The sequence below is a fragment of the Microtus oregoni genome, unplaced genomic scaffold (genome assembly GCF_018167655.1).
Source record: "Microtus oregoni isolate MIOR12 unplaced genomic scaffold, Mior012 000055F_ref0000237, whole genome shotgun sequence".
Taxonomy (NCBI): Eukaryota; Metazoa; Chordata; class Mammalia; order Rodentia; family Cricetidae; genus Microtus; species Microtus oregoni.
In genome coordinates this window covers 6,007,498-6,033,656 of record NW_024543831.1, presented here as the reverse complement: position 1 = coordinate 6,033,656, position 26,159 = coordinate 6,007,498, and the positions used below count along the sequence as shown (strand labels likewise).

At 41.9% G+C, this 26,159-nt stretch overlaps 1 protein-coding gene across 1 annotated transcript; it reads right to left on the bottom strand.

The window, feature by feature from the left end:
• On the bottom strand, positions 1-26,159 carry Zw10 (zw10 kinetochore protein). The gene is made up of 16 exons (XM_041638548.1): positions 25,950-26,159; positions 23,925-24,059; positions 21,640-21,741; positions 21,390-21,467; positions 21,081-21,240; positions 20,034-20,186; positions 18,446-18,637; positions 15,448-15,611; positions 13,516-13,698; positions 11,330-11,565; positions 8,502-8,573; positions 5,106-5,275; positions 3,995-4,125; positions 3,046-3,177; positions 2,098-2,300; positions 1-927 (listed from the first exon to the last, which is right to left on the bottom strand). The coding sequence occupies exons 1-16, from the start codon at positions 26,052-26,054 to the stop codon at positions 807-809; spliced, it is 2,337 nt and encodes a 778-aa protein (XP_041494482.1). The 5' UTR covers positions 26,055-26,159; the 3' UTR covers positions 1-806.

Here is a 26,159-nt window from a genome sequence, read left to right as displayed (position 1 = left end):
CTTTGACATTTGACAGGGTACAGAGAGAACAGGACTTCATAATGGGGAACAGCAAGAGAAGGGATCCATCCAGAAAAAACTAATTAAATCATAATAGCAAAACATGCCAAAAACTTCTCAAAGGTATGAGGCAGTCTTACGAAGAGGGGCAATGAGCAGTCATGGTGGTACGTGCTTACAGATGGAAAGCCAAGGGAGGACTGAGAGCGCAAGGTCGGCCAAACAACAGAGCCAGACTCCAGCTCAAGGAGAAGACAAGTAAGTGTGAGTCAAACCTCAATAAAGGAAGTCTGTGAGAAAACTTGGTGTTGGTCTCTTTGGCCACGGTTCCTGTTATTCAAGACACTCACTCTTAACTCTGAAAGGCATTATTTACTGGAAAGAAATATAAGAGATCTCCCTAATTCTTGTAAGGCCAAGTAATGTGCCCCTAGTCCCCACTCAAACAAAAAAAAAGTATCTTACAAATTCTGAACCCCAACTTTGGAATATCCAAAGCCAGGGTCTAAAATTACAATGTACACAACTCTCAGAGGGCCTGGGAACAAACCATGCTGCCCAGCAGATTCACACTTGGCAGAGGAGAGCAGCGGCAGTCAAGGAACCCAGTGCTTTGCTAAAAGTAATATCTTTACATCCAGTTCAGAAAGTCTTCATCCAGGCCAGGTCAGATGTCCTTATGTTAAGTCACATTTCCATGATACATTGGTTCACCAAAACCAATGAATGATTCTGAGAAGTCTTGAAGGAAATTATGACACCCATGAAGGAACCCAGAGTCAAGAAAGGCTTTCTCGGAGGGAGAGCTATTTAATCTTAGCAAGGGCAGCAGCTCTTCTTTCTGTGTTCTGGAACAAGGCACGGATTAAAGCTTTTACTTCGCTGGAAGAGAATGCAGTTGCCAGGGGCCCTTTTCCATCTGCCCACCTGCAAAACAAGACAAGTTCTACTTCCTATTATGTCTCTGTAAAAGTCAGACTTTAAATTGTCTTACTTGATCCAAACACTCAATAAATTAAATAAACCCTGGGAACCCCATTCTTCTTTAGATATGACTGCTCATGACTGCATCTAGCAGAGCCAGAAAAAAAGTAGAGATGGCTCAGTGGTTATGAGTAACGGCTGCTCTTCCAGAAGATCAGGGTTCCAGGGTTCAATTCCCAGTACCTACACAGCAACTCACAACAGTCTGCAACTCCAGTTCCCAGGGCCCTGATACCCTCTTCCGGTCTCAGACACATATCTGGTGCACAGTGTAAAGACATACATACACACAAAATAGTCATACACATAAAATAAGTAAATAAAAAAGAGAGATAAAACAAAAATTGAGCCACATATGGTGACTACTTGCAATTTAAGCATTTGGGAAGCTGAGGCAGGAGGATCTTTCGAAATTCAAGGCCAGTCTGGTGTATATAGTTAAGACCTGGAGTATACAGTAAGACCTGGAGTACATAGTATATGCCCAGCTCTTTCATTTTTTCTAAACTGCAGTGATGGGGATCTAATCATTCTTAAAATGCATCATTCAGGTGTAAGAAGGATGCACTAATTAGAAACACCAGAACACCTGTAGTGCATGCCAAAACCACATGTTCTGGCCAGGCAGTGGGGACACATGCTTTTAATTCCAGCACTCGGGAGGCAGAGGCAGGTGGATCTCTGTGAGTTCGAGGCCAGCCTGGTCTACAAGAGCTAGTTCAGGATGGGCTCCAAAGCTACAGAGAAACCCTGTCTCAAAATTCCCCAAAACAAACAAACAAACGCATATTCTATCAAAACAATATGAATGAAAAACTTTTGTTATTAAATGTGAAAATGGTCATGAGATCTGCCCTATGAAAGATTACTCAAAGGCCCCAGCTACTGCAATGAAACATGAAATTCTTCTATGTAACAGAGGTGCTAGAGATGTGACCCAATGGTAGAGGGCTTGCCCAGCATGCACAAGACCCTGGATTCAATAACCTGCCTATCTGTGTGTGTCTCTCACGCATTCACACACATGGGGGGGGGGGGGGTAACTACTGCCACTGATGGTCCTAGTCCTCTTTTGTGACCATATATATGCTGCCAAGGGAAACAGATACGCACCGGTCTCCAATTTCTTGCAAGTTAGCTTGCAGCATTATCATCAGTTCTTTGAAGGGCATCCATTTGGCCACATAGACTGGAACCTCTTCCTGATATTTCTTGTTCTTGTTTTCATCAGACAGAGGTGCAAACACTTGTGGCCCTTCATCCATCACTGTTTTGCACAGCGAATACAGTCTATCGCCATCTTCAGTTGAGATGTCCTAGTTAGCACAAAGGGAACGTAACAGAAAAGAACTGAGTCAAAGGGCAGGGCAGGGCAGGGCAGGGCAGATGTTTTCCAACCAATGAAGCATATCTCATTAGTCACTAGGTCCAGTCAGCTCTCTGAAAACCCTCCTGAAGTCAGCGTGAGATAAGATGTGTGGCAGGCGATGGTCAGCAGTTCTGTGTGTCCGCACAGGAGCCTGTGTCCCCAGCACAATGTGCTACACACGGCCTGTTGCAAAGGACAGGGAGCTACAGCAAGGAAGGGTTTGATGGATCAACACTTTGGAGGATCAGCTAGCCATGCCCAGGCAATTTTCTCCATAGGATCACATAGTCCACTCAACTGCACAGCATGCTGGCAAAGTGGGGCCTTCACAGACTGTTCACGTTGGTAAATTCAAATACTTAGTTCATCTGCAGAACAAATGACTTCAAGCTAAATGTCTCGGACTACTGCCCAGTTTCCAATGTCCTCACTTCTAATTTGGATGCTAGATTGAGAAGCTGCACAACCCTACTTTCTTATGTAGGTGTAGAAGAGATTAGCAAGTTCCCAGCAAAACAGAATTCAGACAAAACTGGAACCAACCAACCAAACCGCAATAGCCTGAGTCAGACACTAACTGACCAATCGCTTCTACCATTTGTGTCAATTAAAAATAAGACTGCAGTATCACTTTCTTAATAAGGTCACAGTGCGGGATAAGACTTGCATTTCAAGTCTGTATCAGCTCTTACCTCCAGAGCAGTGATTCTGCCAATCATCTCAGCAATCGCTGTGTTTAGCAAGGTCCCCATGGCCTTGCAATATATATTCACTGGTAGAACATCCTGCCACACAATTCCAAGTCTCTTTAGCTGGTGCAGTACCTGTCAGAAGAATGAAACTATTTACATGGAAGGAGATGGCCATAATTCACACTGTTCTAGATTTACACTTAACGTTTTATGTGATAAATAAAACGGGGTAGAGGAGAGATATAAAAGTGAGGTAAGTGGGACTCTATGGCTCTTGCATGTTTGTTTAACCTCCGGGGCACCCCTAAGAGAAGAAAAGCAGACTCATCCTGATGGGAGCACCATGGTGAAGAGGCAAATCAGCAGAGGATGAGATAAACTACGTGTGGTATGGACGCAATGGAATACTGCTGAGCCTCGAGGGCCGGAGTCATGTCATTTGTGAGAAAACATGCACAGCTGGAGATGATCACTGTAAGCCAATCAAGTCCATCTCAGAGGACACAGATCATGGCTTTGCTCACTTGTGGTTCCTAGATTTTACACAGACCCATAGAACGATGTACATAGAAAGACACGAAAGTAGAGCAAGGGACTCAGCACTTGACAGGAAAGGTGAGAAAAAGGAAGGAAAGGGGTATGTGTTCTATTAATACTTGTATGCAAATGTCCTTATAAAGCCCAGTCCACATACAGTGAATATACACCAGTGGAGGGAAGACTCACTAAACACAGGAGCAGAGATAAAAGCCTACATTTAAAATCTGAGTCAATGGAAAGACACCCTCCACTTGTCTTGGTTGAACAGGAAGAAGGCCTTATCCAGAGCTGTGACAGGTATCTAGACTTTCCAACAGAGAGCACAGGAATCAACTGAGCATCTTGCTAAGTGGGGTAAAGGGGCTCTAAGGATGGAGCACCATGGTCAGTGCCTGTAACAGCCTCCTACCTGCCTCACGGCTTTGCTTGCTGCAGAATAATTCTCTTCGTCGTCCATGTTTGAAAAGCTCCTAGCACTTGATAATCTTTCCAGAAGTTCTCCTTTCTGTGCCCGCATTTGGGCCAAAAAACACTCTGTGCCTACAATGGGAAAATAAAAATCTGTAAACCTGTTGAATCACACATTACAAAACCAGGGTGGGAGAGATGGACAGAAGCTGACAGCTCCTCAATCTTTATGAAAACAACTGCATTTGAAAAAGCCACTAAATGTTTCTTTGTCAACTTCATATCTATATAAACTGATTCTGAATCCATTCAGCCACTCCCTCTGGTCCTATCAAAGGAGACAGATAAACATTTCTCAACAGCTTGAAAAGAAAAACAGCTACTTAGTAGGGCAGTAGTGGTGCACGTCTTTAATCACAGCACTTGGGAGACAGATGGATCCCTGTGAGTTTGAGGCCAGTCTGGTCTACAGAGCTAGTTCCAGGACACCTAGAGCTAGTATACGAGAATTTCTGTCTCAACCACCCCACCCCAAAAAGAAAAAGAAAAACAACCCAGCTACCTACTGTTCCAGTGTCTACACCACTGATGGGGATACCTGCAGCTGAAAAGCTACTTGAACCATACAGATTCTCAACTCTTCTCTGGGTACCCTCATTGTAAATTTCAATTTACCCTACAATGGATTTCTCTGGACTTCTAATAATCTCAGTCAAAACCAAGGAAGTCCTAAAGGGAGGGAGTTGCTTTGGGGTTTCCAAAAGAACAAGGACAGACACCAGTGAGGGTTGTCAACAACACATAGTGCTGTCACGGGACACATCTTATTATGTGGCTCTCTCCCGACACAAATGACTTGAAGTTAATGCATACCAGCAATAAAGTCAGGATGCTAGCATACCACAGAATCATGGCATGAAAAAGTAATACTTGCACAAAATTGAATCCATTTTACAGAATTAAATAAGTAGAAATATTAACACATTAGAAGACCTCCCACACTCTAACACATCTAAGATGTCACTAACTCCTAACCTCCTCGGCTATTAAATTACAGAGATATTACACTATTAGGAATAAGTCACATCCCCCAAATGCGAGGCTTCAGTTACCAAGTCTCCTGAAGCCAGGCACAAGGTCCACAAAGGTAGTCGTGCCATCACAAAGAATGGGGGCAAGACGCAGTCTGAACTGATGGCCCAGGGTCAGCAAGTGGTGAGCAATATACATGCAGTTGTTATGGTGAATGGCAGCCAACTGGGGCAGCTTCTGAAGGTTCTCCCTAGGTCAAAAGGAAGGAAAGGCAGAAAAGGAAACCACCTGTTACTCAAGTCAAGCTTTCTGGAAAGTTGTCTCTCCTCTAAGGTGGCAGACCTTGGCTTTCACCACTGTCTACCTTGTAAATGCTGAACATAGCAAAACATGCAATCATTCTCATTCAGTCAGTTGTTCTAGCCAGTGTGACCTTATCCAATACAACTGTCTCAATGGTGGGCTGGAGAGAGGTCTCAACAACTAAGAGTGCCTGCTGCTTTTGCATAGGACCTGAGTTTGGTCCCCAGTATACAAGTCAGGTGGCCTACCAACCACTCTAGCTCTAGGGAATCTAACTTCTGGCCTCAGTAAGTATCTGCCCCTCTGTCTCTGTCTCTCTCTCTCGACTTAAAAAAAAGAAAAACCAAGAGAATAAATTGTAGATGTGTTGCTCTTGGCATGGGAAACACAGTAAACTTCATTCTAAGCAAGGGGAAATACAGGCTTTCTGAATTCCCATTTATTTATATAATGAAACACTGGAACTTTTCAAGTTGACTACAGATCAGAAAGAATCACATGAGAAATCTGAAAATATAAAGATGTTTAGAGTTTATTTCAAACATTAAATCAAAACCTTTGAGAATAAAATCAGGCATTTTTACTTTTGGAAATCTCTGCAGAAGATTTTTTATCCCAGAATTGAAAAATTACTGCTTCAATTCTTCCACACAAATTATTCTCTAACTAGCTCAGAAAGAAACCCTATACAAACACCATTCAATTCACACCTTCTAGTTTGCTGCCTGAATGCCGGCACAGGCCAGAGACCGGATGCCCCCATTCCAGGACAGGCCCCACAACCATCTGTGGGTGCTGGAGTGGTAGCTCTGTTGGTAGGCTGCTTGCTATGCAAGCATGAGGACTTGAGTTCAATCCCCAGAACCCATATAAAAAGGCTGGGCATGGTGTAGGGAGAAGGGAGGGGAGAGGAGGTTCAGGGGAAACACACACAAAGCAGGAGTCTTAGACCAACCCTAGGGGTGAGGCCTAGGCAAAGATATCTACTTGAGAAGTTTCATAAGTGGTTTTAAAACAATGCCACATCTGAGAGCAATAATTCTCAAAGTACAACCCCCTGACAAGCAACATGAGCAGCATTTAGAAACCTGCTAAAGATCCAGGTACTAGCCGGGGGGTGGTGGCGCACACCTTTAATCCCAGCACTCAGGAGGCAGAGGCTGGTGGCTCTCTCTGAGTTCAAGGTCCTGGTCTATAGAGCTAGTTCCAGGAGAGCTAGGTCTCAAAAAGACAAATAAATGAATAAATAAAAATAAAATAATAATAATTAAAAAAAAAAAAGATCCAGGTCTTCCCATCCCCAAGCTCCTGGACCACAGGCATGGGGTACAGAAACCTGCTTTGGAAGCTTCCATGTGGTTTGATGCACACGTAAAATTCCTGAAGTAATCTAACAGAGGTGCAAAGCCATGCAAGGGAAAGGAGGCAAACCCACACAGTGGAAATATGTCTCAGAACTGCCAAAACAATCTCTGAACCTATAAGAAAAGGCTGTCAGCTGAACCAACAGGTTTTACTCTTCCTTCATTTGGTCACATTTAAGGTGAGATATCTTAGTTTAAGATATTACATTAAGGGGCTGGAGAGATGGCTCAGCAGTTAGGAGCATTGCCTGCTCTTCCAAAGGTCCTGAGTTCAATTCCCAGCAACCACATGGTGGCTCACAACCATCTGTAATGAGGTCTGGTGCCCTCTTCTGGCCTGCAGGCATTCACGCAGACAGAATATTGTACACATAATAAATAAATAAATAAAATTGGATTAAAAAAAGATATTACATTAAAAAAATACAAACAAAAATCATCCAAACTTTTCAAAAATCCAATCTTAAAAAAATGCTTCAAGCTGAGCATGGTGGCACATGCCTTTAATCCCAGCACTTGGGAGGCAAAGGCCGGCAAATCTCTGTAAGCTTGAGCCCACCCTGATCTATATAGCATGTTCCAGAACAGCCAGGGCTGCACAGACCTTGTCTCAAACAAGACAACAAATATACAAACAAAAAACCCTTCAAATAATATACTATTTTTTTTCTTTGAAAGTAGATGGGCTGGAGAGATAGCTCAGCAGTTGAGTGTACAAACCATTCAGACAGGACCCTAAGTTTGTTTCCTAGTACCCATATCCAGAAACTCACAACTACCTGTAGCTCCATTCAAGATCTGACACCCTATGCTAGCCTTCAAGGGTAGGTTATGAACACACACACATAAACATAAATAAAAAATAACCTCAATCTCTAAAAAAGAGAGAGCGGAACCCTTAACTATGGAATAGTTTTGGTGACAAATTACTAAAAATATCTATAAGATCCATGCAGAAGTCAGGCAGTGGTGGTGTACACCTTTAATCCCAGCACTCATGAAACAGAAACAGAGAATCTCTTGAGTTTGAAACCAGCCTGGTTGACAAAATGAATTCCAGGACAGCCAGGATTATACAAAGAAAACTGGTCTTGAAAACAGAACAAAACAAACAAACAAAAGACAATATAAAACATTTCGTTTGAATAACGGAAAGAACTAGAGGCAGAGTTGAGCAACTTTTCAGATTAATATTAAAAGCAAACTTTAAAAAAAAAATTTATTTATTTATTTATTATGTATACAATATTCTGTCTGCATGGCCAGAAGAGGGCACCAGACCTCATTACAGATGGTTGTGAGCCACCATGTGGTTGCTGGGAATTGAACTCAGGACCTTTGGAAGAGCAGGTGATGCTCTTACCACTGAGCCATCTCTCCAGCCCTAAAAGCAAACTTTTAAAGGCCAAGACATCGGGTTAATACAGCCCGATGCTGTGTTAACATTAAAAAGAGAGCCTGACCATACTTCACACTAACAGGGCCTTCTCATGGGACAGTGTCTGCAGAGCTACAAACACCAAGCACACTCATTGGATGAGGACCTTTCTATTTCGTAACCAAGAAAAGTATGGTGGCTCAAAAAATGCCTAGGCATAAAACTGGATAAAATTCTTCTGAGTTTTAAGTGTGTGCCACCCTCCTGCAGCAAGATCACTGTACACAGCACAGTGAATGTCTTTAGCCTTTAAAGGTCTTAGTGTGGTGTACTTTTATTGCCAAGTGCAATCAATAGCTGTGGTTACAAAGGTAGCGGTTTTAACCTGACTTACCAGTTTAGACACAGTAACACAGAAATGAAGTACTTACTTGTGGTATGTTGGCACCACATCATGGAACAAATGGAAGATGTTTCTCACTGAGTAGAAAAGCTGAACAGCGCTGGAAGGAAAACAAATCATACAAACTGAAGCAGCTCTTCTGTTACTGACGAGCAGCACACAGAAACTACAGCTGCGGAAAGCACAGGCTCTCGATGGAGACATACCCATCAGCATCTATAAACTGAGTCTCTTTCCTAAGACGCGGCTACCAACGACCTTCAGCAAGAAGCATTCAACCCAAAGCCTCTTTTCCATTCATCCATATGTGCCCTGCCAGCACCCAAGTATCGTTCCAGTGACAAATGGAGCTAAGCCTTTAGCAAATGTCACCTGCAAAGGGCAAGGCACCAATAAAGGCACACACTGGGTTTAGAAGCAGACTGACTTTCCGCCTTTACCTTCCTCCTTCTTGCCCAATGCAAAGAGATGATTTATTTATTTATTTATTTATTTTTGGTTTTTTGAGACAGGATTTCTCTGTGGTTTTGGTTCCTGTCCTGGAACTAACTCTGTAGACCAGGCTGGTCTCGAACTCACAGAGATCCACCTGCCTCTGCCTCCCGAGTGCTGGGATTAAAGGCGTGCGCCACCACCGCCCGGCCAATGCAAAGAGATGAAACAACACTTTTGAAAATTGTATCAAACCCTCAATCATTTTTGCCCTTTAAATCTGATCTTTAACCACCTAAAGATTACTATTAAAATGCATTTAAAAGGTGTGTGTGAGCCGGGCGGTGGTGGCGTACGCCTTTAATCCCAGTACTCAGGAGGCAGAGGCAGGCGGATCTCTGTGAGTTCGAGGCCAGCCTGGTCTACAAGAGCTAGTTCCAGGACAGGTTCCAAAACCACAGAGAAACCCTGTCTCGAAAAACCAAAAAAAAAAATAAAATAAAAAATAAAAAAAAAAATAAAAGGTGTGTGTGTGTGTGTGTGTGTGTTGGGAGGGGAACAGGGGACTTGAACTCAAAATGAACCTTAAAAGAGAAAATACATGGAGATGGAGAGATTACTCTTTTAAAGCCCATTCTGGATGCCAAGCAACACCCCTACACACAGGGTTCTATTCCCAACAACCACATGGTGGCTCACAACACCAGGACAGCCAATGTCTTTTTCTGACCTCTGACCTCTGTTGGCACCAGGCATAATTGTGTACACAGATATATATTCAGAGTAAGCATCCATACACATAAATTTTTTAAATTCATTTTTAAATAACTAAAATAGTTTTTTAAAAATCTGTTGCAAATGGAATGAATATAAGTATTCAGCATACCAAAACAATGTCTGGCATCCATTCTCTTAAAAGAAAAATTTTAAATACTGCCATGCATCTCTAACTTCTGATTTGACATATTTGAAGAAAGTCATTCGAGGAAATAGTGACAATTATATTTACTTTGCCAAAAGATCATATTCATCCCTTACAAAGAAACAGGTCTTCTGCACAAGCCAGTGAATGGCTCAGCACTCTCACAGATCTAGTGAACCAAGTGTGAGTCCCAGAGCCCATGAAAAGGTAGAAGAAAAATGATTCCACAAAATTGTCCTCTGACCTGCACATGTGTTCCACTGCATGACCAATTACAAGTGCGTGCACACATGCATGCACTCACATACACAAATAATAATAACAAAAATAAATATGCACTTTTCTTTCTACTTAAAATCAATACTAATACTGCAGTTAGACTGAAGCCACAGCAGCACTAGGTAAACATGTTCTATCCAGAGCAATCTAAAAGAGTGTTTGTGCTGGGTGGTGGTGGTGCCCACCTTTAATCGCAGCACTCAGGAGACAGAGAGAGCCAAGGCTAGCCTGGTGTACGGAGCAAGTTTCAGAACAGCCAGAGCTGTTACACAGAGAAACTCTGTCTTGAACCACCACCCACCCCCAAAATGTGTTTGCACATGGAGATAACCCACAGTTCTGAGGATCCTATGACTAAGTCAAGCCCAAACTCAAACAGTTTTCTTTAAAGTTAAGTAAGAATAGCTAAACAGACTCATACTGAATGGGCTTTTATAGGCCTGCTCTACAATCAACTGGCTAGCCTATCATTTTTACCTTAGGAGCTGTTTCAAAACAAAGATTCTGTTTGAGATGTGAACTAGAGCCTAAGGTACCCTGAATACAGTGTAGATCGAGAAAAGCCATCCTGAACGGGTGAAGTCACATCTTGGCATGTTCTAGTCCCAAAGAAGACCGACCCTCCGTCCCGCAGCACGCTGCCGTGCAGAGTGGAAAGGTGAAGTCTCCACCTGCATGGGGTGCTGTCACATGTGGTAGGACTACAATTACGCAGCAATGAGCATGTCAGTATTAAGGGAGTATTTTTCAAGAGAGTGTTCTAAGTCCTCTGCCTGTGCTTTCTTAAATAATATATGATCACAGAGAGCCAAAATTAAACCAAAATTTAAATTCAAAACCAAAAAGTGAGCCAAAAATTAAAGCATAGCTTACTAAAGAGTGAAAATTTTTAATGCCAAATAAATCTAGATATCTACTGATTTGGGGGGTTTTTTTTGTTTTTTTTTTCTTGTTTTTTTTTTTTTCTTTTCTTTCTGTTTTGTTTTCTGTTTGCCTTTCTGGGTCTTGTTTATTTTCTTTGCCATAATAGGATTGTATTAGGTAACCCAGGCTGGCCCAGACCTTGCTTTGTAGGCCAGGATGGCCTTAAACTCCCAACCCTGCCTCAGTCTTCCAAGTGCTGGGTTAATGTCCATAAGCCAACACAGGCATCCAGCATCTGCTTTAACACATGTGCCTGTGTTACTATAAATAAATGACAGAGAACAATTTATCTGTGTTACCATTGATTACTACTTGTTGTTGCCTCTAGTAGAGTCTGATAGGCAAGCTCCATCAATTTCTTCACAGACTCGCTGATGCGGCATGTGGGTAAAGAAAAGGAATGTGGGTCCAGAGAAGTTTCAGGCTCTAAGTTCCCAGGATCGCTGAACTGCAGTCTGCACACCTGTCCTTGCAGCTTGTTGTCCACATCAGGACTGGGTAAGTCTGGTACTGTTTCCTTAGAATCAGGGGCAATCTAAGATTCAAACACAGCAAATCAAATCAAAGAAAATGCAGTTTTCAGAAAAATTCAAACTCAAGCACACAGCAAAGGATAAAGGCACTCAAGATTTCCATGGTGATGAAGTTGTGGCCCTCCAGAGTGACTGCAGGATCTGCAAGGAAGCAGCCTGATTTAAAGACTGTTTGATCATGACTGACAGCACATGGGAGGAAGTTAGCAATCTCATGTACTGTGGGACTCTTAATACTGATGGAAAAGCAAAGATTTGGAATAACTGAGAAGACTTGCAAAATTCATTATTCTCAGCTCTCATAAAATTCCAGATTACCTCGGAATGTACTGATACCTGTGTTTCAAATGACTAAACACTTTGTTGGAATGGACACAATGATGGGACTCTCCAAGGAAGATGAGGTACAGAGAAGAAAGGACCAAGAGTCCAGAGCCTGAGCTGGGTGTGGGTATCTTTAAGCCCAGCACTCAGAAAGCAGAGAAGACAATTCTTTGAGTTCAAGATCAGTCTGTTCTATAGAATGAGTTCTTTCTTCTTTCTGTCTTTTTTGTTTTGATTTTTCAAGACAGAATCCCCCTGTGTAGTCCTGGATGTCCTGGAACTCACTTTATAGACCGGGCTGGCTTCAAACGCACAGAGATCCACTTGCCTCTGCCTCCCAAATAGTGGGATTAAAGGCATGTGCCACCACTGCCTGATGTGGGAGTGTCATATATCAATCTGTTGATTTCATTGGTTAAGTAATAAACAAATTGCTTGGCTCATAGCTTAGAATATAGGTGGGTGGAGTAAACAGAACAGAATGCTGGGAGGAAGAGGAAGTGAGCTCAGAGACGCGACAGCTCTGCTCTCTGGAGCAGAGAGACACCATGCCTCGCTCCCAGGCAGACACACGCGATGAAGCTCCAACCCAGGATGGACGTAGGCTAGAATCTTCCCGGTAAGACCGGTGCTCACAGATTATTAGAGATGGGTTGATCGGGATATCAGAATTAGCCAGTAAGGGCTAGAGCTAAAGGGCCAAGCAGTGTTTAAAAGAATACAGTTTCCGTGTAATTATTTTGGGTAAAGCTAGCCGTGGGGGCGCCCGGGTGCCGGGGGCGCAGACCCGCCGCTCCTACTTCAACAACTGCCAGGCTATACAATGAGTTCTATGCCAGCCAGGGTACACAGTGAGATCCTGCCTCAAAAAAAAAAAAAAAAAGAAAAGAAAAGAAAATGAAGTTCAGAACCCTCACTGCCATTTCAGGCAACTCAGAAAAATGGCTGGGAAAATCTATTAATAGATTGCCTTAGTCTATGTTCTAATAATGTTCAGAATGTTTCAGTAATGCTTTACATTTACCAAATGTTATTTTATTTATAGATATATAAAATGATATATGATATAATTATATCATTATATGTGTGTATATATGTATGTATAATATAGACATACATATACGATATAAAACAAAATGGCCTGGAATTATTGGGAGTCAAACAGTAAACTGTTCTTCATGCAAATTAGTTCACTCTCATTGAAAGTTATTTATTTATACCTCTAAAAAGATATTCATTTTGTTTTTATGTGTGTACACGCACACACATGGGCATGCATGAGTGTGCAGGTGCCCATGGAAGCAAGAAGTGAACATTCCACAACAGGTCACACTCTCTACACACAATACAGTCTATCTAAGCACACATATCAGGTAATGAAGATAAGAATAATCTGCTTTTTAATTTCAACAACAGCAATCCACGACATTTATACAGACTTTCTCAGTTGATACCGCTGCTTTCAAGGACATATTTTATCTGGAGTTCACAATAGTCAAAGAAAAGGGAGATCGTAGGAGCACTTGAAAGAGGCATAGGAGTCCAGCAACTGCCACTCCTTTCTACTTCATCGCGTGTGTCTCAAACTTAAGCTGCTTTACATAAACAACGCAGTAAACCCCAAGTACCTTCACAGTGTTGTGAATTTCAGAGGTCATCAGGTTTCTAGCTGCCACAATCACATCCTGGCACTTCTTATTAGCAAAATGAGAGTTGATGTTCCGAGCGTATTTCAGCAAGTCAGTAGTGTCACCTTTTAAAAATCTCATCTCCTTTAGGGACTTCTCAAATTCTTCGGTAGACTGGATAATCTGACAGAAACAATAGGAGACAAAGAAAAGAATTATATACAGTTAGCCCTAAGTATGTTATGGGAATTAGTTCCAGAACAGCCCTCAGAAATTACAATCCAAGGGCTGGAGAGATGGCTCAGTGACTGCTCTTCCGAAGGTTCTGAGTTCAATTCCCAGCAACCACATGGTGGCTCACAACCATCTGTAATGAGGTCTGGTGCCCTCTTCTGGCCTGCAGGCATATACACAGACAGAATATTGTACTCATAATAAATAAATAAATAATAAAAAAAGAAAAAAAAAGAAATTACAATCCAAGGATCATCAAGCCCTTTGTATAAAATGGCACTGTTCACATACAACCTATGTACACCCTCCTATACATATAAATCATCTCTACATTATAGTACTTTATAGAGTATATATGCTATGTAAATAGATTCTATAGTCTACTGTTTCAGGAAAATGACAAGAAGAATCATCTTAAATTATCTAATAAAAAGCAAATTTTTCCCCAAATATAGTCAACAGTCAGGCTAAACCTACAGACACAAATCTACAAAAAGATCAACATGTACATACATTTCAATACCAAAATTTTAAACCCACTATACTGGATAAGTCATCAATTACTTGGTTTAAAAAATATACATTCTGGGAAATGGAGATGGCTCAGCAGTTGAAGGAACTTGCTCTTACAGAAGACTGTGGTTCAGTTCTCAGCACTTACCTGGTAGCTCCCAACCACCTGTAATTCTAGTTTCAGAGGATCTGATGCCCCTTCCTGATCTCCACAGGTACAAGGCACATGGCACACACACATACACTCAGAGAAAACCCTGACACATCTTATAAAGAATTAAAATTAAAAATAAATTTTGCCGGGCGGTGGTGGCGCACGCCTTTAATCCCAGCACTTGGGAGGCAGAGGCAGGCGGATCTTTGTGAGTTCGAGACCAGCCTGGTCTACAAGAGCTAGTTCCAGGACAGGCTCCAAAACCACAGAGAAACCCTGTCTCGAAAAACCAAAAAAAAATAAAATAAAATAAATTTTAATTATACATTCTTCCAAACCTAGATTCATTTGGGAAGAAATTTTTAATAGAACTGTAAGACTGAAAAGGTGCCAAGATCTTATAAACACCCTTACCTTAGCATTCAAACAAGCACTAAAAGGGGGGTTAAAGGTGCTACACAATAGCTTTTTTTTTAGAATTTATTTTTTAATATTTATTTATTTATTATGTATACAATATTCTGTCTCTGTGTATGCCTGCAGGCCAGAAGAGGGCACCAGACCCCATAACAGATGGTTGTGAGCCACCATGTGGTTGCTGGGAATTGAACTCAGGACCTTTGGAAGAGCAGGCAATGCTCTTAACCACTGAGCCATCTTCCCAGCCCCACAATAGCTTTCACAGCTGATATAAGTATCAAATTTAAAAAAGGTATTTATAAGAAAGCATATTTTCTTAATCATAAAGGCAGAACAGAAATGAAAATATGTAGGATTTGATTTTTTTCTACTCTATATTAATAGTTTTCTTAAGAGCATACTTTAAGCCAGGAGGTGGTGGCACATACCTCTAATCCCAGCATTCAGGAGGCAGAGGCAAGAGGACCTCTGTGAGTTCAAGATCAGCCAGGTCTACAGAAAGAGCAAGTTCCAAGGACAGCCAAGGCTACACAGAGAAGCTCTGTCCTAGGGAGGAAAAAAAAAAAAAAGAAAGGAAGGAAGGAAGGAAGGATGGATCTCCCATTCTTTACCTCCTCGTACTGCTGTAGCTTGCTGCTATTTGTGGGGATCGAATAAACCAAGCAGTTTCTGATGAGGCACTCAGACAGGTCCTCCCAGATCACATCACCAAGCATCTCAGCCAACATGATCTCAGGGGCTTTTCCACTTTCGAGGTCAGGGTCAAGAGGTAAATCTGAATTCAAAAGAAAAGGTTTTAGACAAACTATTCACAATCCCAACAAATTATTAAGTTCCCGAGTTTTCTAAGATGATTAAGTTTTAAGATGGTAGGCAGAGCAAGTTCCAGGACAGTCAGAGCTACACAGAGAAAGCCAAATAGAACAGAAAGATGGTGAGAGAGAAAATAGTGCAGACAACTCTACAGCTACCTCAACAGGTTGCCCTTGACAACGCAAGACATAAACTCGTGATTACTTTACTTTCCTGCTCACTGCAGCACTCCCGCACTCTGAAACAGTGTGTGTCATGCTGTCTACACTAGTCATCTGCCCTTAAGTCATTAAGCTCACTATATAACAAGCACTCAGAAAGTATGCATTCGAAGTTAAAACTCGTCTTTAATAAAACCTCACAAAATTTTGCTTCATTTTAATAATGAAAAACAAGAGAAAGAAAGAACACTGTACTTTTCCCTCTCTGTATAGGATTTAGTCTAAGCAGAACACCAGTAATAACACTCCAGTACACTGTGTCATCTGCCAAGCATGGTATCCTAGCGCCTCCTCTAGAGTTTATCTCATGGCTAGTTTCTCCAAAATATCTTGGGAGTATTATAGTTAGAATACCATATTTATCATTTGAATAAAACAGTGAATGGCTCAGTGGATAAAGTTGCTTACCACACAAGCTTAGTGATCTACATTCAATACCCAGAACATACATGTGGCAGGATTGACTCCCACCAGTTTGCCCTTCAACATCCACACCCACACTGCAGTTAATAAACAAACAATGCTGGGTGGTGGTGGCGCACACCTTTAATTTCAGTGCTCAGGAGGCAGAGGTTAGCGGATCTCTGTAAGTTAAAGGCCAGCCTGGTCTACAGAGTGAGTTCTAGGATGGTCAGGCTACAGAGAAATCCTGTCTCAATAAACAAGCAAACAAACAAAAAGGGGGAAAGCCAAGATGATGTTGGTGAGTTCCAAAACTGTCAGGGCTACACAGAGAAACGCTGTCATGATAGACAGGTAAGTAGGTGGAGAGAGAGAGAGAGAGAGAGAGAGAGAGAGAGAGAGAGAAGCAGCTAGGGAAAGCTAAAATGTTGGTGCCCCCTTTTAGACTCCATTCCAGGTTGCCTCTGAAATAGACTATGAAATGTAGTCATTACAGACATTTTTTAAAAAAGAAAATCAAGCCAGGCAGTGGTAGAGCGTGCCTTAATCCTAGCACTCTGGAGACAGAGGCAGGCAGATCTCTGTGAGTTCAAGGCCAGCTTGGTCTATAGAGCAAGTTACAAGACAGCCAGAGCTACACAGAGAAACCCTCTCTCGAGTGGGTGGGGAGGATCAGTTTACATACATGCTGACACTATAAATTAATTATTCCTGGTTTACAGAAGATAATAAATAGAATGACGCTGTGCTCTTTGCCAATCCTCATGAGTTACAGAACGGTTAACTGCATCATTAGTGCTGTGTTTTCAATGAAATAACAGGAATGCTTGCTAAATATTCAAATAATCAAAAATGAGAAAGTAGATCTGGGAGAGGGATGTAATGTAGAATGAGACAGAATCTTACTCTATAGTCCAGGGTAGCCTGAAAGTCACTGTGATGCTCCTGCCTCAGCCTCCTGGGAGATGCCAATACAAGCATGAACCACCGCACTCTATTTCTCACTGATCTCACATTTTAAAAAGGGAGGCTGTTGTCTTTCATCACTTGCTCAGGACTTGTGTCCCCACAAAATTTCTTAGCTGAAGTCCTAACTGACAACATGAAGGCACTGGGAAACAGAGCCAGCAGCTAAGAAGATGAGAGGTAGGACAAGTATTAGCCTGATCTAGAATATGTAGTAAGTTCCACACCAGACCACAAGATTCTTGTCTCCAAAACCAAAAACAACAAAACTGCATTTCTTCTGAAGAATCAAGAGAAGAGTGGAGCTGGGAGATGGGTACGGCAATACATACCTTGGGAGGCAGGACTGTGGGTGTGAAGTGTTCTGCTCCTATCAAAGTTACAAACAATTCCTTGCTTATATCTAAATCACTTATACAAAAATAAACCATTTATGATTGTTAGGAGGGTCCACAAATAGCAACATTTTTAAAGTGTTTAAAAACTTTCTTCAGAAGAATGTTGGCTGGAACACCCCACAAGACCACTGAAGAAGGCAATGAGAACAGAAGTCAAACAGACTAGAAATAGCAGCAGTGTTTTAAAACACCAAAAGAAGCTTTTGTTTTGTTTTGATTTGTTGGGACACGGTTTCTCTGTGTAGCCCTGGCTGTCCCAGAAATAGCTCTGTAGACCAGACTATTCTCAAACTCAGATTCACTAGCCTTTGCCTCCCAAGTGCTGGGATTAAAGGTGAAGGCTACCACTGCCACACACAGAAGAAACTTATAGGGGAAAAAAACCTGATTCATAATAAAACACAAAAACAGGCTATTTCTGATATAAAGATTACCAAAATGCCAAGTCCTGCTCATGTATTTGCACTAGACTAAAGGGAATTTTCCCATGGAAATAAGTACGACAGTACCTGCTCATTTCTCCCGTAATTAAAGCAGAGCCCAGCAGAAGTACACCCTGGACTCCAGCTAATATACCATTAAGACATGGGATCTGAGATGCCACTGATGACCCAACTTGCTAACAGAGAACAAAGAGAAGAAATGTCAAGTAGGCAAGAAGGAAGAAAGGATCTACCATGCTTCTATGGCCTAGCTTACCCCAGATTCTCCCCTTCACTGGGACATATCAGCACTTTAGCCCTAAGAGTATACTTGCAAAAGCAGTATGCACATTTTCAGATTATAAAAGACCACATTGGGGTACACACCTAGAAGCTGTTTCTGGAGCACTTCCAGGACCAACCGGATCTTTGCAAAAGCTTCAGGTGGTGACGGATGCTCTGAGTCTGTCGTCAGAGACTGAAAGCGAATGGTAACTGAATTCGGCTGCTTTTCAATCACAGCATGGAGTGATGGGAAAGTCACCAGAGGCTTAAGCATATACTTCAGCAACATCTGACCTGAAATCGTTACCATGGGGACACTCATCAACAACCACTACAAAATAGGGAATGCAAATACACTACTCATACATGAAGTTCCCAAAAAGAAATAAAGAATAAGACATTGTCTCAAAAAAAAAAAAATAGAAATTTAAATATCAGGGGCTGAAAAGATGGCTCAGCGGTTAAAGAGAATTTCTTGTCTTGCAAGGACCAGGCTCGATTCTCAGCATCCACAAGGTGGTTCAAAACCATGACTCTAGTAGCAGCAGTGGATCTTGCTCTCTTCTGACCTCCACAGGCACCAGGCATACCCATGATGCATACATACAAGCAAAACCTCATATATATAAAATTAAAAGAAATTAAATCCAAAAATAAAATTTGTTTAAAAACCATCACTAGAGGAAATTTCTAAAGAGTAAATGTGCCAAAATTATATATCATGAGGACTAGAGCGATGGCTCAAGAGTTAAGAGCACTGGCTGCTTCTTGCAAAGGACCCAGGTTCAGTTCCCAGCTCCCACATGGCAAATGGCAACTGCCTATAACTGCAGTTCTTGGGGAATCTAACACCTTCCTTGGAGACCATACACACACACAGAGTACCCAAATAAATAGACAAACTAGTCATACACATAAAATAAAAATAAGTAAATCTCACAAAAAATATACCTATAAAATTACATATTACACGTTTTCTCTGAGAATCTTTCCCACCTGTAGACTTTGAAGTTATTAAAAAATAAAGTTGTAAAAATTAAGGACTAGGGAAAAATAAAAAAAAAAAAGAAAATTCAAAGTTAATAAAGCATCATGCTATTGAAAAAAAAAAAATTAAGGACTAGTTTTAAAAAAGGACCCATTCGGGGCTGGAGAGATGGCTCAGTGGTTAAGAGCATTGCCTGCTCTTCCAAAGGTCCTGAGTTCAATTCCCAGCAACCACATGGTGGCTCACAACCATCTGTAATGAGGTCTGGTGCCCTCTTCTGGCCTGCAGACATACACACGGACAGAATATTGTATACATAATAAATAAATAAATATTTAAAAAAAAAAGAAACTAAAAAAAAAAAAAAAAAAAGGACCCATTCATTACTAATAAAGATATTTATGGCCATGCCCTTTGATGCAGGTTCTCAACCTGTGGATCGTAAACCCTTTGGGGGTCACATATCAGATATTTACATTATGATTCATAACAGTAGTAAAATTGGTTATGAAGTAGCAAGGAAATATTTGTACGGTTGGGGTCACCACAACATGAGGAGCCGTATTAAAGGGTCACAGCGCCAGGAAGCTGAGAACAGCTGCTCTGATGTCACGAGTCATCTCCTTAGATGTCCCTCATCTCTTCGGCCATCCCTTTCACATCCCCTTCTGAAATTTAATGTCAGTGAAGCAAATCACTTACCAAATGATCTCAGCTTGGTGGGTAATTCTCCAAGAATGGAGAACGCCAGGAGGACAGAACTGATGGGTGGCAGAGGGGCCACCTCCTCCTTCTGGGGTTGTTCCATGCAGAAATGAAGTTCTGTTTGCAGGCAAAACTCTAAGCTGCTGGTGTCTATGAAAAGGAAGAGAATATCAGCTGTCTCCCAATGCAAGGTGACCATCAACTCATAGCACTTCATCTGCTGAGATTCCTAAGTTCCATCACAACATTCTCACATTCGATTAAGTATGATGCACATGGCCTATACACTGCTTTCAAAAATTCAGATAAGTGCAACAACGACGATACACCAGTGAGAGATGCTACCTAAGTGTGTGCAGAATGACAAAAAGCAAGGACTGCAGAGTGAGCCCTGGTTCCCAGACCTCCTTCACGTACCAGTGCCACCAAACCAGCTTAACAGGTCTAATAACCAGCGTGTTACTAGAAAGAGTACAACACACCGCCAGCTTCACTTCATTTCCTGTATGATTTCTTTTTAAAATACCATATAATATGTAAAAATAAGTGGGGGCAAAGTGGATATAGGAAAGAGAGCAGGAGTTTCTGCGATTTACTTTTAAATACTCTAAATTTCAATATCTAACAGATAAAATGTACATCCTTTACAAACACCTTCCTAGGTTTCATTCTAAGACAAATAATTACACGAGTCACCGTTGGGAATGAGAGACGACAGAGAAGTGGATGAAGAGTGACTATGACCAAAATCTATTAACTACATTATGAAAACATCATCATGAAGTCTATTATTATGTACAATATATTCTATTACTATACACGATATATACTAATCAAAAAATGAAAAAGAAAAACCTGTGAAAAGGGAAATCACACTAAAAGGTGGGTTAGAAGATTAATAAATGAAATTCAGAAAAACTAATAGACTAATGTGTTAGTACATGAAAGAGTCTTGTTTTTAAATACCAAATATTTAGGGTGTATTCAGAGGCCAAAGTGGTTCAGGCAGATTAAGCAAAGCAGTCCACCTGAGGTCAGCAGCACCTTTTGATGGAGGGAACTTCCACACAATCAGCTTCTGCCACTCTTCTCCCAGGTGGTAAAGGATGTTCTGCTTCTGGACGGTGAGCTCCATGCTAAGAGACTTCAACAGTTTTAAGTCAAAGCACTTTCTGGATTTTAATAACTTCAAGCATTCCTGTGCCTGGAAATAAAATGCAATCACTGTTAAACATTTCCTCTAGATTCACAGAAAATTAGAAGCCACCTGCTGAATAACAAAGGCTAAAAGGACACAAACATAACAATAGCAAGGATAGCACTAAGGGCTCAGACTTCAAAGAGTATGTGTACCTCCTCCAGGTGCTGAGCAGCAGGGATGTACTTCTTCTCTGCTAGTGCACTATTATACTCTTCAATAGCAGAAGAAAACTGAAAAAGATAACTTTAGATTAGCAGGCATTTTCATTGCTGTGTTTTACTGTTTTAAATGTCTGCTTGTAGAATGTGAAAATACCATTTTTTTCAGGGAATACCAACCAATTAGAAGAAGAGGCAGCCTCCTCACCAGCCAAGCACTGAAGTTCCAGCTGAGCTTACTTACCTCTTGCAGTTGTTTGAGCAAATCTAGCACAAGAGAGTCTCTCTCCAGCTGCTGCTTCAAGTTTGTAAATTCAGCAGTCGATATATGAAGATCCCGACGGACCTAATTTATACAGCAAAAGTGTAAGTTTTTTTAAGCAATACTACATCAAAAGAATAAGACATCTGTAACTTATCACTAAGCTTTAGTAACAGTGTAATTCACGCTGAAACTTAAACATTGAAGGTAACTGGGAGGGGCTGTAAGGGTCCACTGAGTTCAAAGCCTTACCCTATACAAGAACACCCATTCTCGTCGACGAGATGGCTCAATTAATAAAGCTTTTTGCCACCAGCCCCGATGACCTGAGTTTAAGTAGCAAGCATATAACACAAAACAAACAAAAATCAATAAAGACAGGGCCTTACAATATAGCCGTGGCTAGCCTAAAATTCACTATGTAGACCAGACTGATCTGGAACTCACAGAGATGTGCCTATCCCTGCTTCATTACCTTCTTTTAACATAAGCAGTTTCTTTCAGAACTTTCAGTACAGAGTTCATCCACTTAAGATTACTAGAAAGGCATCCCCACTGACAAGTAACTTTTCTTCTAAATGTTGAGGCAGAATCCACTTCTCATTCTCCTCCACTCTTTGAGAGCATCGTTAACTTCCTCCCTTCTGTGTTTTCATTTCTCCCTACCTCATTCTTCATTCATTCATGAAACAAGGAACTGACCATTTATGCTGCATGGAAAGCTCCTCCCACCAGAGTTAAGTATGCTGAATTTTCCCACCGTTGAAAAAAATTTCCTCCACTTGAACAACTACCCTGTTTCTCAGCAGTTGCCTTCTTCTCTTCCTTCTCACGAATACGCTTTTTCTAACTGACACATATACTCAGTTCCTCATCTCAGTCACTCTACCCCTCACTGTAACGAAGGTTTTAGTTCCGCCAGTTCATCAATATCGTCCCTGTCAAAAACACCAATTTTCAACAGGCAGGTGTATGTGCAGGTGCGTGTATATGTGTGTGTGTGCGTGCGCACCTTTAACCTCAGTACTTGGGAGGCAATAGAGACATTGACTCAAAAAGCCCGAAAAAAGCACCATTTTTTTTACTGCTCAACCCAAAGCCTATTTATTTCATCAATATCAAGCTAACACACTCCAACCTTCCCTCCTCTTTCCTCCCCCTTGTTCCATGAGCCATTCTCTACTGATCTTCCTTGGTTCTCTGAAATATCTGGCTATGTCTGGAGACATTTTTTGACTGCCACACCAAAAGAGGGCTGCCATCTAGTGAACAGAAGCCACGGACATGAGTTATACCTTATACAGTGCTTTATACATTGTGCATGACAGAATTACTCAGCCCATATATCTAGAGCCAAGGGTCTAGATTTGTTTCAGTAACCAAGCAGTTTGTGCCTCAGTGACCCTTCGCTCCTAAAGTATACCACTCTCCATAAAGCTATGAAGCACTATGTCATAGGGTACTGCGGTACAGGAGCCCTCTGCAAGCGCTCACGAGAAGCAGAATAGCTGTGGTGAGCAATGCAAGCCAGCTTTATAAAAGGCCAAATTCTGGAAAAAGTGTCTGACACTTAAACGCCTCAAGGCCAGCTGCAGCCCTAAGAGAGTGCTATTAAAAGATGAAAGGGTGCTTGCGCATAGCAACACAGGCCTCTAGGCTCTAATCTTAGCTTCTGGGGAAGAGGAAGCTGCAGCATGGCAAGTGCAAGGCCAGCCTGGGCTCCATAGTGAGCTCCAGGCCAGCCTGAGTTGCACAGAAAGACCCTGTCGAGACGAGAGAGAGAAACAAACATTCCAATTAGGAAAAGTCCAAATGATCTCATTCTAACCATTATCTGTTCTCATTTTCTTATGAAAACGAGTCCTCCGATTTTAATTTAAAAATCCACTCAAATGTAAGACATTATTATCCTCACTAAAAAAAAAAGTACCATAAGAGAAAGTACATATGAATGTTTAAGTTTGAATGTTCAAATTTAGAACTGAAGTCACCCTACAATGATTTGGTTCAACCTCTATTTACCAACAAGGAAATGCTCCACAGAATAGCCTCAGAAATCCAGAAGCTAAAACAATGCCTCCCCAAGAAATCGAAATTTACCCAACACAACAATCTATTCTTTTTTTTTTTTGGAGCCTGTCCTGGAACTAACTCTTGTAGACCAGGCTGGTCTCGAACTCACAGAGATCCGCCTGCCTCTGCCTCCCGAGTGCTGGGATTAAAGGCGTGCGCCACCACCGCCCGGCCCTACAACAATCTATTCTTACCTCATTATCTATCCTGGACTTGAGTTGGTCGATGTCATCAGAGAGCTTATCTACCTGGGTAACCAGGTCCTGTGCACTCTGCATGGTAGGCAGGAATTCACTGTACTTCTTGCTGATCAGATTGCACACCTCCCCCTATAATACAAGTACAACGATGAAATGAATCAGGAACTTCCTGAAAACATACAGCATCTCCCAATGTTAGCACTTTATCTAGTTACCAATAGCTTTCCCTCCACGCAATGGGTTTCCTTCAAAACCATTTCATTCATTCTCAAGGATCCCAGACATTATTAATATGTAGGAAGACAACAATTACCAACCCCAACAATGCCCAAGATTTCTACAGACTCTAGAAATGAGAATGACAGACAAAAGTTTCACAATGAACTGGATCCGTGTCCAAAAATTTGAATCATCTACCTAAACATATAAATCCATAAATTGAATACCTTAATTTACTAATCTCTATCTTCTGAGCTACAAAACTTTAAGACCTAATCTTAAAGCTCTTCAGATGATTAGAAGGACTGGGGAGATGGTTCAGATGGTAAAAGTGCTTGCCATCAAACCTGATGACCAGAGCTCAATTCCACATGGTAAAAAAAGAAAACTGACTCCCGGAAGGTGTCCTCTGACCTCCAGACACGCACCACAGCACACATACAACCAAACATGCACATAAATTAAAAAAATTTTTTGAAAGGAATGAGTTGCTTCATTCAAAGCAACTCAATACCTTCTTGAACACTTGACACTGAGTAAATTACGCTTGCCCATAAACTAACTCCTTCTAAGGAGAAGATACTATTTTCCAAACTAACCAAAATACAGAGCTGAAAAGTAATACTCCAGCAGAGTTAGAAAGTATTCCAGCACAATGAGAAAGACTATCTCTCAAGACAAAAAATAAATCAGCCGTTTGTTTTATGCAGGAAGCTACACTTGACATAGAAGATTATATATATACACAAATACATATATATGGTAGAAATATATTGAAAGTTATTTTAAAAAAAGATGGAAGCCGGGCGGTGGTGGCGCACGCCTTTAATCCCAGCACTCGGGAGGCAGAGGCAGGCGGATCTCTATGAGTTCGAGGCCAGCCTGGTCTACAAGAGCTAGTTCCAGGACAGGAACCAAAAGCTACGGAGAAACCCTGTCTCGAAAAATCAAAAAAATAAAAAAATAAAAAAAGATGGAGAAATGGCCAAATATAGGAGCTGGGGGAGGAGGGACTATGCTTCTTTGAGGCATTGAAAGAAGTTCTCAGTTGACTGAAGATTCAAGTTTATGTATGAAACTAATAGAAAAAGTAGGCTCTGAGAGCAATGCTCTCTTCCTAGGTTATTAAAAAGTCATTGAAAAAAAACTTAAGCCACATTATAGAGATGCCACTGACATGAATACATAAAATTAATAAAGCCACTTTTGTGTCATCAACTGTTGTGGGAAGCTTGCTCCCTGATGTTCAGACTTACTCAGGTGCACGTCATTGTAAATGAAAGCACTGAAGATGTGGCTTGTCATGTAAGACTAATGCGAAGTGAAGCTGTGGCTGTAACTCCATGCAGCCTAAGATATGGTCACCAGCAGCACTCAGCAAGCCTCAAGTTCCGTGCGTGAATTAAAACTTAGAAACATATTCAACCCGTTAAAAGAAAATCCGAGGATAATGCCGCAATTTTCCTACAATTCATCCATAAATAGAGGGGCGGGTGGAGATGAGCAGCCAGAGAAAGGGTGGGCTGTCCTGTCCTCTCTTCCAACCCTCTCTGGACATCCGGGCTTCCAGTCCCACCTCCAGCGCCGCTGGTTTCTTCAGTCTTTTCCATTCCAGCTCACTCTTGCTCAACTTAACACGACTTCCCACCACTGCACAGCCAAGGCCCCTTCCTCCTCACAGTCCCAGGCCTTGGTGACCGCTCTCCAAGCAATTCTCCACACTTCCCTCGCCTCCGACTCAGGGCTCTCCCCGGCAGCTCCGCACCCAGCTGCAGCCGGCCGCCGGCGGCCCGCCCTCACCTTGATCTCCTCCACCCGCCGGGTCAGGCGGCTGATCCGGGTGCCGAGATCCTCCTTCTCCAGGCTCCCCGAGTGAGTCAGGACTTCAGTCACGAAAGAAGCCATCGCCACGAAACGTACCACACCGACCAGGTCACTCCAGCTGCCAGCGCCGCAACTCGCGTCCGGCCCGCGGCCTCACCCGCGTGGCCTGCCGGGAAACTGAGTCCT